The sequence below is a fragment of the Oncorhynchus gorbuscha genome, linkage group LG13 (assembly GCF_021184085.1).
Source record: "Oncorhynchus gorbuscha isolate QuinsamMale2020 ecotype Even-year linkage group LG13, OgorEven_v1.0, whole genome shotgun sequence".
In the NCBI taxonomy this organism is placed as follows: Eukaryota; Metazoa; Chordata; class Actinopteri; order Salmoniformes; family Salmonidae; genus Oncorhynchus; species Oncorhynchus gorbuscha.
Window position 1 is genome coordinate 9,410,309 of NC_060185.1, and position 12,500 is coordinate 9,422,808.

Sequence of the window (12,500 nt, forward strand, 5' to 3'; positions counted from 1 at the left end):
CTTCAACAAAGTACTGAGTAAAGTGTCTGAATACTTATGTAAATGTGATAGGTTTACTTTTTTTTATACATTTGTTATATACATTTGTTAATAAAAAAAAATTATGCTTTATATACATTTGTTAATAAAAAAAATTATGCTTTGGCATTTTGGGGTATTGTGATGTCATTATGGGGTATTGTGATGGCATTATGGGGTATTGTGATGGCATTATGGGGTATTGTGATGGCATTATGGGGTATTGTGATGGCATTATGGGGTATTGTGATGGCATTATGGGGTATTGTGTGTAGATTGGTGAGGGGGAAAAAACGATTTAATCATTTACAATAAGGCTGTAACTTTAAAAGAAAACTTAAATCTCTAATAGATAGATATGTATATATGTATATATCTATACACAGAGATGGTATAGAACCTGGAACTGACGCCAAGCAGGGTGGAGGTGAGGTTCAGAGATCACATGAGAACATGTCGACGGAGAAGGAGAGATGCTAATCAGATGAACGTTTACACAACACATAGGTCATTGGTCCTCCGGGGCCTACAGTACTGGAATGTATCAGTTTAAATCCTGAACAAGAGACATCAAAATAAACAGACTGAATATGCTCCACGGGATCAGAGATAAGAAATCTGAAGAGAGAGGCTTGAGAGACACCCGATACCAGGGCTCCTCGCTGAATAAAACATATTCTGCCCCAGAAATAGAGGCCCGTGTGCTCGCCACTTTCCAGCACCAAAGACGTCTGGCTGGGTCAGCGAGTGTACTAGAGTAGAAGGACTCTCACATACAGGTCTGTCTGGTAGATGTGGAGGATGGGACTGGGTGGGACTTGGGCAGTGGTCTAAGGCACTCTATTTCAGTGCAAGAGGCATCACTACTGTCCCTGGTTCGAATCCAGGCTGTATCACATTCGGCTGTGATTGGGAGTCCTATAGGGCAGCGAACAATTGGCCCAGCATCGTTAGGGTTTGGCCGGTGTAGGCCGTCATTTTAAATAAGAATTTGTTCTTAATGGACTTGTCTAGTCAAAAAAATGTTTAGAAATATATATATATATATATATATATATATATATATATGTATATATATATATATATATATATATATATATATATTTGGATATGATCACTGAATTGAGACAGATGCTAAATCAGCAGGTGGCAATTAATTTCAAATGGGAATTAATTATTTGAATACAGATATTAACTCAACAGGTCATTTAACTAGGAGGCAGATGATTGGACAGGTAATTTAATGAGAGTCAGAGATTGGACAGGTAATTTAATGAGAGTCAGAGATTGGACAGGTAATTTAATGAGAGTCAGAGATTGGACTGGTAATTTAATGGGAGTCAGATTGGACAGGTAATTTAATGGGAGTCAGAGATTGGACAGGTAATTTAATGGGAGTCAGAGATTGGACAGGTAATTTAATGGGAGTCAGAGATTGGACAGGTAATTTAATGGGAGTCAGAGATTGGACAGGTAATTTAATGGGAGTCAGAGATTGGACAGGTAATTTAATGGGAGTCAGAGATTGGACAGGTAATTTAATGGGAGTCAGAGATTGGACAGGTAATTTAATGGGAGTCAGAGATTGGACAGGTAATTTAATGGGAGTCCGAGATTGGACAGGCGATTTGAAAGGCGATGCAACTAGAGAAAGAGTCCTGGGAACCTAAGAATACAATTCTCAGATCTGCTTCCTGCTTCAGAGGAAACTTCAGATCCTTTGTGGAATGCATCGGAAAGCATCGGAATGCATCGGAAAGCATTGGAATGCATCGGAATGCATTGGAAAGCATCGGAATGCATTGGAATGCATTGTGTGTATGGGAGTGTGTTTAACATGCGTCCCAGTGTTTCTCAGTACACTAGAGTTGTGTGTTTGAGGCATGTGTTGTGGGTTGACAGGTCACTGTCATTCGTTTCCCCACTCACCCTCCTGGTGTTGTCAAGGACCTTGGGGTCTGGCCGGCCGTAGTTGGGAGGGTTGGCGTGGGGGTCATACCCCAGACGGGACAACATGGGGGCGATGACGGGCATGTCTCTCAGTACGTCCACAGGGATCTTGCCCACCCACTTGGATAAGGCCTCCACGTTGACCGGCTTGATCACCTGGTCTGTAGACCTCTCCACCCTGCAGAGAGAGAGAGAAACCACAGTTAGCAAGAGGTTAGCATTGTGGCGTGTCCCCCCATAGAAGACCATTGACTAGCTAGCATCATTCAAGGCATCCTTGCTTGAGGTACTGGTACCCACTGATAGTTGGATTAGTGAGAACAATGAGATGGAAATCTACTTCCTGAATACCTCTAACAAGAGAAGAAGAAAGGCTGCTTTTTGGAGGTGATCTAACAGATGAACACAGATGAACACACACCAGCATCCTCTAAAGGCACTGCTAGTTGAACAACACCAGTGTCATCCACGTTAGATTGTTACCCTTGATAGCATGGTGATAGCATGGTGTTAGCATTATTAAGGGATGGTTCAACTGTATCCCTTGATAGCATGGTGTTAGCATTATTAAGGGACGGTTCAACATTATCCCTTGATAGCATGGTGTTAGCATTATTAAGGGATGGTTCAACTGTATCCCTTGATAGCATGGTGTTAGCATTATTAAGGGATGGTTCAACTGTATCCCTTGATAGCATGGTGTTAGCATTGTTAAGGGATGGTTCAACTGTATCCCTTGATAGCATGGTGTTAGCATTGCAAAGGAACGGTTCAACATTATCCCTTGATAGCATGGTGTTAGCATTATTAAGGGATTGTTCAACAGTATCCCTTGATAGCATGGTGTTAGCATTGTTAAGGGATTGTTCAACAGTATCCCTTGATAGCATGGTGTTAGCATTGTTAAGGGATGGTTCAACTGTATCCCTTGATAGCATGGTGTTAGCATTGCAAAGGAACGGTTCAACATTATCCCTTGATAGCATGGTGTTAGCATTATTAAGGGATTGTTCAACAGTATCCCTTGATAGCATGGTGTTAGCATTATTAAGGGATTGTTCACCAGTATCCCTTGATAGCATGGTGTTAGCATTGTTAAGGGATTGTTCAACAGTATCCCTTGATAGCATGGTGTTAGCATTGCTAAGGAACAGTTCAACATTATCCCTTGATAGCATGGTGTTAGCATTATTAAGCTTGCCCAGGATGGCTCAGTGGACCAGCCCGTGTCACTGCAGGCAGCTAACTGCAAACTAATTGGCTCTAACTGGATCATGGGACAGAATTAAAGATGGCCCCCAAGCTCCAGCCTCTCTCCAGCTCCAGGCCTCACAGTTAATGGGCTGAGCATGTGTATTCTCTTTCCATTGAGCTATGGGTCTCTCTCACTGTATCAGGTCAAGCCCCTGTCCCCATGTCTGTGTCTCCATGCATTCTGGTTCCTTTATATGAGCAAGGAGACGAGACATTAGGACAACATTACCGACCTCCACTGAGTGGATCTGGGCCCAAATCAGCAGGAGAGTGGACAGCCATCTCCCAGCCTCCATTCAAATCAGCAGGAGAGTGGACAGCCATCCCCCAGCCTCCATTCAAATCAGCAGGAGAGTGGACAGCCATCCCCCAGCCTCCATTCAAATCAGCAGGAGAGTGGACAGCCATCTCCCAGCCTCCATTCAAATCAGCAGGAGAGTGGACAGCCATCTCCCAGCCTCCATTCAAATCAGCAGGAGAGTGGACAGCCATCTCCCAGCCTCCATTCAAATCAGCAGGAGAGTGGACAGCCATCTCCCAGCCTCCATTCAAATCAGCAGGAGAGTGGACAGCCATCTCCCAGCCTCCATTCAAATCAGCAGGAGAGTGGACAGCCATCTCCCAGCCTCCATTCAAATCAGCAGGAGAGTGGACAGCCATCTCCCAGCCTCCAATCAAATCAGCAGGAGAGTGGACAGCCATCCCCAAGCCTTGATTCAAATCACCAACATGGTAATGTAAAGAAGGCTTATTTTCTCAAGTTGTCCCCTACATAGTGCACTACCTTTGACCAGGACCATAGGGCTCTGTTCCCTACATAGTGCACTACTTTTGACCAGGACCTAAGGGCTCTGTTCCCTACATAGTGCACTATTTTTGACCAGGACCATAGGGCTCTGTTCCCTACGTAGGGCGTAGACTAGGGCGTTGACAGTCTAAATAGATTCTGGAGAAGGTATTTCTTTTCTCTCTTCCTCTTTATAATTGAGCGTATAAGACGATGTCTGAGGTTCGACTCACATTGACATTCAAGCCGTCTGTTGTCGTTCTTTCTACAGTACAGTATGTGTGGGCCATGAGCTGAATGCTGGTACCCTTTTGTTTTTGACTTGCCCGAAGTTAACTAGTCTTATTCTTTACACATGGGGCCCTAATCAGCCAATGAAATCTCTCTCATGGGAAACGTATGTTAACATTGCCAAAGCAAGTGAACTTGATAAACAAAAGTAAAATAAACAATACAAAAAAACTGTAAACAAGAATTCCAAAATATATTACAAATGTCATGTATATAAGGGAAAATAAATAAACATAAATATAGGTTGTATTTACTGAGGGAAATGTATGAAGTGCAGCTCAGTTTCCACTTCATTTTGTGGGCAGTGAGCGCATAGCCTGTCTTCTCTTGAGAGCCAGGTCTGCCTACGGCGGCCTTTCTCAGTAGCAAGGCTATGCTCACTGAGTCTGTCCATAGCGTGTCTTCTCTTGAGAGCCAGGTCTTGCCTTTCTTGAGGCTATGCTCACTGAGTCTGTAGCGTGTCTTCTCTTGAGAGCCAGGTCTGCCTACGGCGGCCTTTCTCAGTAGCAAGGCTATGCTCACTGAGTCTGTCCATAGCGTGTCTTCTCTTGAGAGCCAGGTTTGCATACGGCGGCCTTTCTCAATAGCAAGGCTATGCTCACTGAGTCTGTACATAGTCAAAGCTTTCCTTAAGTATTGGGTCAGTCACCGTGGTCAGGTATTCTGCCACTGTGTACTCTCTGTTTAGGGCCAAACAGCATTCTAGTTTGCTCTGTTGTTTAGTTAATTCTTTCCAATATGTCAAGTAATTATCTTTTTTGTTTTCTTATGATTTGGTTGTGTCTAATTATATTGCTGTCCTGGGGCTCTGTTTGTGAACAGAGCCCCAGGACCAGCTTGCTTAGGGAACTCTTCTCCAGGTTCATTTCTCTATAGGTGATTGCTTTGTTATGGAAGATTTGGGAATCGCTTCCTTTTAGGTGGTGGTAGAATTGAACTGCTCTTTTCTGGATTTTGATAGTTAGCGATTTCGGCCCAATTCTGCTCTGCATTATTTGGTGTTTTACGTTGTTCTCTCTCAAGGTCAGAATGAGTCATGTTTGTTCCTCAGAGTCTATCAGTTTGTTTTGCTATATAGATATCGCTCCATATTTTCTCTCTCCCCCTCGGCCTAAGTTGCCCCCTCGGCCTAAGTTGCCCCCTCGGCCTAAGTTGTCCCCTCGGCCTAAGTTGTCCCCTCGGCCTAAGTTGTCCCCTCGGCCTAAGTTGTCCCCTCGGCCTAAGTTGTCCCCTCGGCCTAAGTTGTCCCCTCGGCCTAAACTCACCCTCTCTCTAAGTGGGTGTTTGGACTGCAGACTTTCTCTTGCGCTTTCAGAAACCATCGTATTGTCCTTCCTTTGTCCTCCAGAGTTGAACAAAAACAGTTGTCTATCAATCATTGAGATATAGAGAGAGGGAGAGACAGACATAATTAAAAGCACAAACTTGACTAAATTATAACAGACCTAGAAAGTTAGAACCCAAGCCCCCTTTTGAGCTGAGCCTACACCAGCCCCAGTAGCACAGCTCTGGCGTCCCTACACCAGCAGCACAGCTCTGGCGTCCCTACACCAGCCCCAGCAGCACAGCTCTGGGGTCCCTACACCAGCCCCAGCAGCACAGCTCTGGCGTCCCTACACCAGCCCCAGCAGCACAGCTCTGGCGTCCCTACACCAGCCCCAGCAGCACAGCTCTGGGGTCCCTACACCAGCCCCAGCAGCACAGCTCTGGCGTCCCTACACCAGCCCCAGCAGCACAGCTCTGGCGTCCCTACACCAGCCCCAGCAGCACAGCTCTGGCGTCCCTACACCCCTTCCCTGCATCTCCTGTTTCCTGGTCTGCACCAATAAGCAACTACCTAGGACAGTACCTTCCCCTATTGGTTACAGTATACCGAGGCCCTCCAACATACAGGTCCAGAGTCAGTCCCTACCCCAGGCCTGTCCACCACACAACCGAGGACAGAAAACACCCCTACCAACCTGTAACAATAAATTAAATTGATGACGCATGGAATCCTCCCCACAGAACAGACACTGATGGATCAAGGCGATAGCCCCGTGAATAATCCTTCACTGTAGATCACTAACACACTTCTCTATGGGAGGCTAATACAGGGAGCGCCAACATCCCGGTAGTGCAGCACGGACCCCTCCACCACCTGTCTGGTTGACTTCACGGAGGGAGCTTCCGCCATGTCGCCATTTCCACACAGACTCTTCTTGCATGCAGAGAGATCGAGAGAGAGAGGGAAAGAGAGAGATAAAGAGAGAGGGAGAGACAAAGAGAGAAAGAGAAAAGAGAAAGAGAAAAAGAGAGAAAGAGAAAGAGAGAAAGAGAAAGAGAAAGAGAGAGAGAGAGAGAGAGAGAGAGAGAGAAAAGAGAGAGAGAGAGAGAGAGAGGGAAAGAGAGAGAGAGAGAGAGAGAGGGAAAGAGAGAGAGGGAAAGAGAGAGAGAGAGAGGGAAAGAGAGAGAGAGAGAGGGAAAGAGAGAGAGAGAGAAAGAGAGAGAGAGAGAGAGAAAGAGAGAGAGAGGGGCATCTTCTGCTTGACCTTGGTATCTCATGAACAGATTGTGGAGGCGGGAAACTAACTAATAAACTAATTCTGAGGAATGACAGATATGAGTCTCTGCCTCATCTCCTTAGTGATCTCAGCTACACTGTCAAGACAACTTAACTAAGTCAAAAATATTGGGGAGGGAGGGGGGGGGAGAACCTAGCAATTAAATACATTTAGAGAAATGACAAGCACGGAAAGGCAAGAGTCTCTGCCTCCTCTCCTCGGTGGTGTCAGTTAGCTACGCTGTTATAACGGTCCCAAGAAATACACACATTCTGAGAAATGACAAGAGTCACAGCTGGGGTTGCCGGCTAGCTAGGTCACGGCTGGGGTTGCCGGCTAGCTAGGTCACGGCTGGGGTTGCCGGCTAGCTAGGTCACGGCTGGGGTTGCCGGCTAGCTAGGTCACGGCTGGGGTTGCCGGCTAGCTAGGTCACGGCTGGGGTTGCCGGCTAGCTAGGTCACGGCTGGGGTTGCCGGCTAGCTAGGTCACGGCTGGGGTTGCCGGCTAGCTAGGTCACGGCTGGGGTTGCCGGCTAGCTAGGTCACGGCTGGGGTTGCCGGCTAGCCAGGTCACGGCTGGGGTTGCCGGCTAGCCAGGTCACGGCTGGGGTTGCCGGCTAGCCAGGTCACGGCTGGGGTTGCCGGCTAGCCAGGTCACAGCTGGGGTTGCCGGCTAGCCAGGTCACAGCTGGGGTTGCCGGCTAGCCAGGTCACAGCTGGGGTTGCCGGCTAGCCAGGTCACAGCTGGGGTTGCCGGCTAGCTAGGTCACAGCTGGGGTTGCCGGTGAGGGAGAGATGGAGTGAGTGAGGGAGAGATGGAGTGAGGGAGGGAGAGATGGAGTGAGGGAGGAAGAGATGGAGTGAGGGAGGGAGAGATGGAGTGAGGGAGGGAGAGATGGAGTGAGGGAGGGAGAGATGGAGGGAGAGATGGAGTGACTGAGGGAGAGATGGAGTGAGTGAGTGAGGGATGGAGTGAGTGAGTGAGTGAGGGATGGAGTGAGTGAGTGAGAGATGGAGTGAGGGAGGGAGAGATGGAGTGAGGGAGGGAGAGATGGAGTGAGGGAGGGAGAGATGGAGTGAGGGAGGGAGAGATGGAGTGAGGGAGGGATGGAGTGAGGGAGGGAGAGATGGAGTGAGGGAGAGATGGAGTGAGGGAGAGATGGAGTGAGGGAGAGATGGAGTGAGGGAGGGAGGGAGTGAGGGAGGGAGGGAGAGATGGAGTGAGGGAGAGATGGAGTGAGGGAGGGAGGGAGAGATGGAGAGATGGAGAGATGGAGGGAGGGAGAGATGGAGTGAGTGAGGGAGAGATGGAGTGAGTGAGGGAGAGATGGAGTGAGTGAGGGAGAGATGGAGTGAGTGAGGGAGAGATGGAGTGAGTGAGGGAGAGATGGAGTGAGTGAGGGAGAGATGGAGTGAGTGAGGGAGAGATGGAGTGAGGGAGAGATGGAGGGAGGGAGAGATGGAGGAAGGGAGAGATGGAGAGATTGAGTGAGGGAGAGATTGAGTGAGGGAGAGATGGAGGGAGGGAGAGATTGAGGGAGGGAGAGATTGAGGGAGGGAGAGATGGAGAGATTGAGTGAGTGAGGGAGAGATGGAGTGAGTGAGGGAGAGATGGAGTGAGTGAGGGAGAGATGGAGTGAGTGAGGGAGAGATGGAGTGAGTGAGGGAGAGATGGAGTGAGGGAGAGATGGAGTGAGGGAGAGATGGAGTGAGGGAGAGATGGAGTGAGGGAGAGATGGAGTGAGGGAGAGATGGAGAGATGGAGTGAGGGAGGGAGGGAGGGAGAGATGGAGGGAGAGATGGAGGGAGGGAGAGATGGAGGGAGAGATGGAGGGAGGGAGAGATGGTAAAAGGCATGAATATTGAACACTAAATTAACTCATCAGGGTGTCATCTGTCATCTGCAGCTGCTCCAAATAGATTAAAATATAAAACAGACAACAAGCTTTCAGCCTCAACGACCTCCAAGAGAGATGAGCAAGGAGATGTGTGTGAGTGTGAGTGTGTGTGTGTGTGTGTGTGTGTGTGTGTGTGTGTGTGTGTGTGTGTGTGTGTGTGTGTGTGTGTGTGTGTGTGTGTGTGTGTGTTTGAGAGTACGCATGGGTGTGTGTGTGTGAGAGAGGGTACGTATGGGTGTGTGTGTGTGAGAGAGGGTACGTATAGGTGGGTGTGTGAGAGAGAGTACGTATGGGTGGGTGTGTGAGAGAGAGTACGTATGGGTGGGTGTGTGTGTGAGAGTACGCATGGGTATGTGTGTGTGGGTGTGTGTGAGAGAGGGTACGTATGGGTGTGTGTGTGTGTGAGAGTACGTATGGGTGGGTGTGTGAGAGAGAGTACGTATGGGTGGGTGTGTGAGAGAGAGTACGTATGGGTGGGTGTGTGAGAGAGAGCACGTATGGGTGGGTGTGTGAGAGTACGCATGGGTATGTGTGTGTGGGTGTGTGTGAGAGAGAGTACGTATGGGTGTGTGTGTGTGTGAGAGTACGTATGGGTGGGTGTGTGAGAGAGAGTACGTATGGGTGGGTGTGTGTGTGAGAGTACGTATGGGTGGGTGTGTGTGAGAGAGTATGTATGGGTGGGTGTGTGTGTGTGTGAGAGAGAATGTATGGGTGGGTGTGTGTGAGAGTACGTATGGGTGGGTGTGTGTGAGAGAGTATGTATGGGTGGGTGTGTGTGTGTGTGAGAGAGAATGTATGGGTGGGTGTGTGTGAGAGAGTATGTATGGGTGTGTGTGTGTGAGAGAGTACGAATGTGTGTGTGTGTGTGTGTGTGTGTGTGTGTGTGTGTGTGTGTGTGTGTGTGTGTGTGTGTGTGTGTGTGTGTGTGAGTACGTATGGGTGTGTGTGTGTGTGTGTGACTCCCCCTTTCTTCTGAGTACGTCCATTCTAGGGTGTGTGAGAGAATATGTATGGGTGGGTGGGTGTGTGTGTGAGAGTACGTAAGGGTGTGTGAGAGAATATGTATGGGTGGGTGGTCCTCCCCCACTCCCTCCTTTATAACCTCCCACTCCCCGTGTGAGAGTGTTTGTGTTTGTCGTCATATACCGACATTTTACCCCCTCCCCTACTCCCCCTTTCTTCTGCCCTCCCCCACTCACCCACTCCCCCATTCTATCATCCCCCCACTCTCCCTCCTTCACCCTTTCAATTCAATTCAAGGGGAAAATTGAGAAACATGTTAACACATGTTTCACATTGCCAAATGCAAGTGAAGTAGATAATATACAAAAGTGAAATAAACAAATCTCCTTCTCCCACTCCCCCTCTCATACTGTCCTCCCCCCCCCCACTCCCTCCTTTATAACCTCTCCCCCCCTCTCATACTGTCCTCCCCCCACTCCCTCCTTTATAACCTCTCCCCCTCTCATACTGTCCTCCCCCCCCACTCCCTCCTTTATAACCTCCTCCCACTCCCCCTTTCATACTGTCCTCCCCCACTCCCTCCTTTATAACCTCTCCCACTCCCCCCCTCTCATACTGTCCTCCCCCCCCACTCCCTCCTTTATAACCTCTCCCACTCCCCCCTCTCATACTGTCCTCCCCCCACTCCCTCCTTTATAACCTCTCCCACTCCCCCTCTCATACTGTCCTCCCCCACTCCCTCCTTTATAACCTCTCCCACTCCCCCCTCTCATACTGTCCTCCCCCACTCCCTCCTTTATAACCTCTCCCACCCCCCCTCTCATACTGTCCTCCCCCACTCCCTCCATTATAACCTCTCCCACTCCCCCCTCTCATACTGTCCTCCCCCCACTCCCTCCTTTATAACCTCTCCCACTCCCCCCTCTCATACTGTCCTCCCCCCCCACTCCCTCCATTATAACCTCTCTCCCCCCTCTCATACTGTCCTCCCCCCACTCCCTCCATTATAACCTCTCCTTTATAACCCCCCTCTCATACTGTCCTCCCCCACTCCCTCCTTTATAACCTCTCCCACTCCCCCCTCTCATACTGTCCTCCCCCACTCCCTCCTTTATAACCCTCCCCTCCCCCCTCTCATACTGTCCTCCCCCACTCCCTCCTTTCATCCACTCCATTATAACCTCTCCCACTCCTCCCCACTTCCACCCACTCCTCTCCTCCTTCAACCCCCTTTCACCCAGTCCTCCCCCTCCCACCCAGTCCTCCCCCTCTCCCTCTCCACTCCACTCTTTTCTCCTGTACTTTTGTTCCACTGAGGACTAAACAATTATCTTGTATTTCCTGGGTGGTGGTGAGTCACCAGACGTCTTCCATCTTCTCCACCTACGGACCAAACACTGGTCTGTATCCCTAATAGCACCCTATTCCCTATATAGTGCACTATGTAGAGAATAGGGTACCTTTAGTGACTACCCAGAGGAGTGGGTTGGAGGAGTCAGGGTATAGAGAATGGAGAATAAAAAGGGAGCTTGCCAACTGCTGCTGGTCGAGGTTGAAACTGTTATGGTCCTATTACATACTGTCCTTTACCTTCCTCCCGTTACCTTCCTCCCGTTACCTTCCTCCCGTTACCTTCCTCCCGTTACCTTCCTCCCGTTACCTTCCTCCCGTTACCTCCCTCCCGTTACCTTCTACATGCTACCTTCCGCCCGCTACCCGCTACCTCCCGCCCGCTACCTCCCGCCCGCTACCTCCCGCCCGCTACCTCCCGCCCGCTACCTCCCGCCCGCTACCTCCCGCCCGCTACCTCCCGCCCGCTACCCGCTACCTTCCGCCCGCTACCTTCCACAGCATATATTGTACGAAAATGTATTTATTAGACTGTTAGAATGTTGACGTCATAATGACGGGTAATTGTCTCAGAATGGGATGGCTTGAGCCCTGGCTTTACAACTTAAAGCTACTAACAAAGGATGTGAGCAGAGGTCTTCCTTTACACCGGTTTTACTTCCTGTTCTCAGCTTCTCCAGCTGAATGACTACCAGACTCAGGGGTTGGCAGCCAAGGATGGTCCTTGCTTCTTTCTCATGCCATCGCTCATCGATTCCTTGCATCCTCTCTCCTTGCATCCTCTCTCCTTGCATCCTCTCTCCTTGCATCCTCTCTCCTTGCCCCTTTTCTCTTAAACCCCAGTGGAGAAGAAGGCCTGAGGGGAGGGACCTTGGACCATATCCTTCAGTAAGGTTGAGATACGAGGTGAGGAGAGAGAGTCATGTCGTTCCTCTGGCCTTGGGGGGGTATAGGGGGGAGATATGGGGGGGGAGGGGGCAAGGGCCACTTAATGGGTTGTGGCTGTTTCTCAATTATTCATAGCTGGGCCTAGTGCTCTGCTCATCCACCCTGGGTGGTGTTCTGGATCACTGAAGGAAGGACAGAGAGAGAGTCCTTCCTTCCCTAAACCACAGCCATGTAATTGATGGTAATGGTGTAGAGAGAGCCCTTCCTTCCCTAAACCACAGCCATGTAATTGATGGTAATGGTGTAGAGAGAGAGTCCTTCCTTCCCTAAACCACAGCCTTCCTTCCCTAAACCACAGCCATGTAATTGATGGTAATGGTGTAGAGAGAGAGCCCTTCCTTCCCTAAACCACAGCCATGTAATTGATGGTAATGGTGTAGAGAGAGAGTCCTTCCTTCCCTAAACCACAGCCATGTAATTGATGGTAATGGTGTAGAGAGAGCCCTTCCTTCCCTAAACCACAGCCATGTAATTGATGGTAATGGTGTAGAGAGAGAGC

At 49.4% G+C, this 12,500-nt stretch overlaps 1 protein-coding gene across 2 annotated transcripts in view; it reads right to left on the bottom strand.

The window, feature by feature from the left end:
* LOC123992489 (protein-tyrosine sulfotransferase 1-like) overlaps positions 1 to 12,500 on the bottom strand; it is a 78,224-nt gene that overhangs the window by 35,069 nt on the left and 30,655 nt on the right. For both annotated transcript variants that reach the window (XM_046293659.1, XM_046293660.1), the window contains exon 3: positions 1,948 to 2,146. In XM_046293659.1, coding sequence (XP_046149615.1) covers positions 1,948 to 2,146 — 199 coding nt within the window. The remainder of the gene's footprint in view (positions 1 to 1,947; positions 2,147 to 12,500) is intronic.